The sequence below is a fragment of the Hermetia illucens genome, chromosome 2 (assembly GCF_905115235.1).
Source record: "Hermetia illucens chromosome 2, iHerIll2.2.curated.20191125, whole genome shotgun sequence".
Lineage (NCBI taxonomy): Eukaryota > Metazoa > Arthropoda > Insecta > Diptera > Stratiomyidae > Hermetia > Hermetia illucens.
The window spans coordinates 117,381,340-117,387,981 of NC_051850.1; the positions used below are offsets into that span (position 1 = coordinate 117,381,340).

The following is a 6,642-nucleotide window of genomic DNA, read 5'->3' on the forward strand; positions in this document are numbered from 1 at the left end:
CCTTTTGGGCGCTTACCATTGACTTCGATGTTCAGACTAATATTGGTAAGTGAATTCTCCTTTGCGCGAATCACGTAACCATACCATCGAAAACGCTTCACTCGCAGTTTTTCTACGATCGGTTCAACCCCATATCGATCGCGGATATCTTCATTTCGGAGGATGTGATCAAAACGTGTTACGCCACTAGTCCAATGTAACATCTTCGTCTCCATTACCGCAAGACGCCGTTCATTGTCTTTTATAGTCGGCCGGCCTCACTCTCAACTATAGAGAGCGGAAGAAGGACGACATTGGGATCCTTCATCGATCACAAAGAACACCAGTTGTGGAACGCCACTTCATCCAGGTTGCGTTAATGCGTGAAGGAATTTCATTACTCGGTTCTCCATTCTCTAATAGCATTGACCCCGGATATTTTAATCGCTCAGTTCTGGGCAGGTTACTACCATTGACAGAACTGAGCGATTTAAATATCTCGAGTCAATGCTTTCAGCCAATTGAGAGCTCCTCATATAGAGAAACACAAAACCTTTTTTACCTCAAGCGTTAAGCTTCCGGTTTCCCGACTTGTTATATATATCTTTACAAAAATTTACTGGAATATACTTAAGCAGATGCGCAATAATTACCCATTTGTATTCCTCTATGGACTTTTCTTCTACCAGAAAAAAATTGCCAAAAACCTAATTTTTTTAGACCTTTGCAGTGAGTTACCCCTTAAGGTTTAAACAGATATGTCTTATTGGAAAATTAGGGAACTGGAAACTTTTACCTTCTGACGAAAATTGATTTTATGAAATGAAAATATGTAACCATTACGAATTTAAAATACCTTTCTTTCACTACTTTGATTTAAGTAGGAAGCAAAGGCAACGGCAATTAACTTGAGAACGAAGTTTAATTAACTGCAGAAAATCTCATCAGTTTTATCATGTTATTGTATAAAAATCAATACATACAATTACGGTATGTTAATGAAAAGATCTGAGCAATCCCAACATTCAGAGTTTATAGAAGCATCACAGTATTTCTCATTAACACTCAAATAAAGAACTTCTTCCTTTTACCAATTATTGCTTTTCCATTACATCGCTTAAGTACGTCCAATGCTCGACCCTTTTAACATTCCAATTAGCTTCCAACAGTCAAACAACTCTAGTACTACATGATATGCACCCCCAACATGAAATGACAACAGGTCAAGCAACTTGACGCCGTCTAATGTCGAGAGTTGAAGTCTTGTCGTGTCAATTTCTTGGTTCTTTGGGCGCTGATTCTTCACACCTCCGAGTTTCCCGATCGGATTTTTCAATTAATTATCTTGTGCAATGCAATATCCTGCTACGTTCAATTTCTGTTCGTAATGGAGCGCAAAATAAAGTTGATTACTTTGAATGCTCATATCACCTGTAAAATATGCAGTGGTTACTTTATCGATGCGACGACAGTCACCGAATGTTTACATACCTGTAAGACAATTGTGCCAAATAGCGATTAAGGGCCTTTCGCTTGGAAATTCTGGCGTTTGCAGTGCTAAATGAATACTTTTGGTTTTACAGTTTGCAAAAGTTGCCTTGTGAAACATCTTGAGGAGAAGAAAACGTGCCCGACCTGCAAAAATGTTATCCACCAGTCGCATCCACTGCAATACATCAGCTTCGACCGAACAATGCAAGACATCGTCTACAAGTTGGTGCCGAATTTACAGGGAAGTAAGTACTCAAATGATTTCGAATACTCAATTACAGTGCTTATGAGGCTGAGAGTTATGTGATTCACGTATCCATACTGTCGTCAGAAGAGTAAATTGTCCCAAATGCAGAAATACGAAACACCGAATCAAATCCTGACCTGGCGGGTATTTGGGTTATTTGCGTTGGCGCTAACAATGTCGGCGAACCATTCATAACTTTGTCCGAGTAATGCTATTCCTAATTTAGTTGAAAATGAGTGGTCTTGCAAATATCAGAGTTCACAGCGCACTAGACATCCAACACAGTGCTGATAACCTAAATAATTTTTGGCAGGTTTGTGGTAACCTCGAACATCACGACTAAAGCCTTGTCGCATAAAACAAAAGCAGAATTCAGTGCATTTGCAATAGGAATAGAAACAGAATTTTGACATTTAATCGCTGACGACAAAACCTAAAATGTGCTACATTATGGTCCTGTTTCTATGCCTGCTTCTCCGCTACGCAAAACAAGGCTTACCTAGGATAATGAAACGAGAAAAATCTGTCAGCTTGTTGTTGATCAAGTTCGAGGTCTTTCATATAATAGTAAAAATAGTAGAAATACCTTCCCAAGAGATTGTCAACTCAAAAGATAATGTCCGTTTTGTTTTGTGTTTGGCGTTCCGATTCCTAGTCATAGTCACAATGTTACTTTTCTGATGTCTAATGTTGATGCTGTACTCCATTCAATTACTCTTCTGTATCGAATTATTGTTGGACCACAGAGCTTACCACAAAGTCACTAGGGTTTCAAGCGGTTGACAATGAACGCGAAATGAAATTGACCATGTCGGGTTAGTAATGGACTCAGGAGTCGTCTTCTGCTTGTACGGTTTAGCAAAGCGCTAGTTGTGTAGGTAAGCGAGTGACAGCGGCCTTTCCGAGGAGCCCAATGAGCGCCGCAGTGCGCGGTTTTTATGATGCAAGCCTCCAAGACCGTGACTTCTGTGGGAAGGACAAGGGAAGCAGAATTTAAACGGATCACACCTTCAGAGCCAGTTTTACGAAGGATAGTAGCTTCCCCATCCTGTAACCAGATATCTCTTTGAAGTTTGCAGCCTAGCCCAGCTAGAGCTGGACAATCGCAAAAAAAAGTGTTTGCGGTTTTCTCCATAAATTCGAGTCTGGCGGCATGATCTCATATAGGCCACCGCTCCGTGAAAACCGCTGTAATCATATATGCATTTGTGTTCCAAAAGTTCTGGCGATCATGTCTTATCATAGAAGGACTAGGTTCTCTTTTATTTGTCACACTGCTCCACCAGCCTCAAGGATGTCGCCATTAAATGCAAAGGCTTAATGGGTGCTTAAGGTTCGGATCATGGCCCAGCCATCGTCTTCGCTTGGAATACACTGGCGAAGACCCTAGGATGGCTATACTATGCGTATCCAAGAATACTCTCGCACCGACTCTGACCGGTAAAGAATGTTATGTTATAAACCTTGCAACATATCACCGGTTTTCCAATTTTGCACCTCAAAATTTCTCTTTCTTGGCTTGGTGGTAAATAGCATTAGCTCCATTTTCGTTGGATTTAGTATCTTGTACCCTTGTGCTTCTTGTTCCCAACGGGCCCTCGATAATTTCACTCGTAACGGAGGGAAACTTAATTCATTACTATCCACCACCAACCTGGGGTGCCCCTCTATTCACACCTTGGAATAAATGTCTACCTCCCAGATCAGATTAGATTATCCTGGTTAGTATGGATACTACCCATTGGATAAGCCATCCTTCCCTTGATGGTTTTAGTACTTACGCGGTTGAATACCCCCTCTATATTCAGAAAGGCAGCTAAAGTATGCTTCTAGCAGTGTAACGACCGCTCAACCGTGCTAATCACCTCGTGAAGGACCGTTCCTATAGATTTAGCGTTCAGATGGAGAAGGGCGACCTTCCATGGTATTTATATCTGCAGTTATTATTATTATATTGAGGCTTGTTTGAAAATCGGCCGCAGACTATGGAGATTGAGGGAAAACATAAAAATGTGAATTCAAAGCTAATTCCCTTTAAGATTATCTGATCTCGGGTTCGACGTGTCGCTGAGAAAGGAAGAGCTTTTACCAAGCATCTCACGCGCATATTTCATCCGTATCTAAAACAAGACGAACAACGGATGTTGATCGTCCAATCACATATGGTTGCAATTATCCACTTAATGCGGCGCGTCAACCATGCCTATGTGCAATCGTTGGGAGTTTGCTAAAATGCACTTCAGGGATCCCTCAGGACTTCCCAACACGCTTGCATTCCCCCTTCACTATTCTTCGCCATGTGCTCCTAAGGCGATCCCTCGTCGTCTATCTTAGGATAGTAGTTTCCATTGCATGACATAGCCAGCAATGGAGTTTTCGCCCTCCCTTAATGTTTGCCCTACCCAGGACCACTTTCACCTTTGGAGGAACATGTCCCGGGTAACCAATCTGCACGCTGACGAACTTCTGCGTTCGAAATTGTATCAGGCCAGCCTATTCCAATCAGACATCGCAAACAGTTGTTAGCGAAGGTTTGGAGCTTTTGAGTAACAGTAGTGGTGGGTTATCATGTGCTACTCCCATGTAATAACACAGAAAGAAGATTAGCGTACTCCAACGATACGACCCAGACAGTCTTGGAGAATTCGAGTGATGGTGGGGGTCACTTTCCATGTGCCTCCCATATAGCACCATAAAAAGAACACTAGCACAGCATAGTCTCATCTTGACGTCTTGAAGTAAATGCGTTTCCAGATTTCAGACAACACAGTGAAATCGGATCTAGCACTGTTAATGTCTCGGGTGATATCAAGCTCGGGGCCATCGTCGTCTAGATATGCAAATTGATCGACGCCTTCCATGCTCTGCACATTAATGTAGATAGTGAGAGTACGATGACCCGTCAGACTGAGAACCTTTTTCTTTGTTGTTATTTATCTTCAGTATGATTCTACTTACCTCTCTTTCCAAATCCTGGACTATTTGGCAATGACCCGGTGAGAGAGCAAATTGATGTCATTAGCGTAGTCGAGGTTTTTGAGAAAAGATATCAACGTCCTCCGGACAAGGCAGCATGAAGAACGTCTCCGACAAGATTGGTTTCTTCGGAATGAGCACACTAGATGCTCTCCCTGTTCACGCTGTCGAAAGCTTTCTCGAAATTGATGAAGAGCAGGTGAAGCGAAGATCTAATCTCCACGCACTGTTCAAAAATGAAGCGTACGATGTTGATGTGGCCAATAAAGAAGGATCTAGAGGGGAAACCAGCCTGCTGTCTGAAGATCAAGCTTTCGAGGTGTTCTTGATGCGTTCCAGGATTATCTTAGGTGTTATCTTTGTAACGATAGGGAGCGCTCAAATTGTCACATTCAAAAGGGTGCCTTTCTTTGGAATCTTAGCGATCATCCTCTTCCTCCACTCTTTGGGAAACGCCTCGGATTCTCACGATGGAAGCAGATCGATGGAATCTGCAGGGCAGCGATAAATAATTCTGCGGGAGACCGTCGAACCCGTCAGCTTTACTCCGTTTGAGAGCATTGACGGCCGATATGATTTCTGTTCTGTTTGGAGGAATCGTCCGCATCCGCATGTAACGGTGACTAGCCATTTCATCCACAAGAGGCGGAACTTCATCGTTGCAGTTCACTAAACTTGTGAGAAGTGGCATACGCAAAACGCAAGCGAAGGCTACCAGATGCTGATTCCTTTTGAGGCCGAAGTCAGCGCCTATCTTGTTACGCACATTCAGAAGACAATTCCTAAATCTATCATTGATCGCAAAGTGGACAATCTGTTTGCTCGTACGGTGTCGGTCAGTTGAAACTCAACCAGCAAGCTCTGTGCTCACACAATATGCCACCAATGATGAGGCAGTGTAAGCTGCAGGAATCCACAAATCTCCCACCATTACCGCCACGTGTCGGGTTTGCTCAGTGGTTAGAGCGCTTTGCTGTCGTAATAGAGTTAACGGTTCATATCTCACAGGTGGCAGAGAGATTTGTATCGTGATCAGATGTCGAATACCAATCGGTGTGAATGAGTACTTGAGCAAAATCAGGGCAAGCGTATAACTGACAATATTGATAAAGTACCATAGTCCTAGTGTATCGTTACGCTATTGAATGAAATTCTCTGACACGCTTTAAGACCCAGATCCTATTGGATTGTCGGGCCGACGATTATTATTATCGTTACGGTCACCAAGACCGTGCTTCTCCATCACCACATGTCCGAGTAAGGTGTTGCTAGAACCCACCTTGGAACGTGTTATTGTAGTTATCGAAAGTATTCGTTGGTGCGTAGCACTGTACAATTTTGAAGCTCCTTAATCTGGCCCAGAATCTTAGGGTCAGAGTCCTGTCAGAAACTGGCTCCCAGGTCAAAAGAGCGCACGTTGTGATAGCCGGCAGAAACAATTTGATGCCGGGTTCGCATCTGCTGCCACTTGGCTTTCCAAAGCACAGAATCATATTGCCGCAAGAGGAAAATGTTACTCAGTTTCGGTTACAACAAAGTTTCGAAATTTGCAGGTTGCTAGTCGACATATTTCTATCCCTTTTAGTTGCCTTTCACAAACAGGGAAAACTTTCAGTGTATCCTTAAGTTCCAACTTACAGGCTTTCACTGGTTGTAAACTGAAATCGACCACGTTGACTGTCAACAACGTACGTGGATTTCGTTCTCATCGCTGCTATCGGTTGTGATTTTCGACCGTAGATAGGAGAAATTTTCAACAGTTCCAAAGTTTTACTCTCCTATCTTTATTGTTCTCATTTTTGATGTTGACATTGTCACCATATATTTCATCTTTCTATTATTAATGTGCAACCCAGCTGGTACATCTTGTAGTTCCCGAGTTCCGTGTTTTCTGTCTATAAAGTCACTTCTCCGCTCGACAGAGTGCGCATGTGCTCGGGTTCTTTGTA

At 42.7% G+C, this 6,642-nt stretch overlaps 1 protein-coding gene across 1 annotated transcript in view; it reads left to right on the top strand.

The window, feature by feature from the left end:
• The first annotated feature begins 1,203 nt into the window (after window positions 1-1,203).
• Window positions 1,204-6,642, top strand: part of LOC119649408 (polycomb group RING finger protein 3) — an 8,058-nt gene continuing 2,619 nt past the window's right edge. The window contains exons 1-2 of the mRNA XM_038051544.1: window positions 1,204-1,472; window positions 1,563-1,715. Of these exons, the coding sequence (XP_037907472.1) occupies window positions 1,367-1,472; window positions 1,563-1,715 (259 nt within the window). The 5' untranslated portion in view covers window positions 1,204-1,366. The remainder of the gene's footprint in view (window positions 1,473-1,562; window positions 1,716-6,642) is intronic.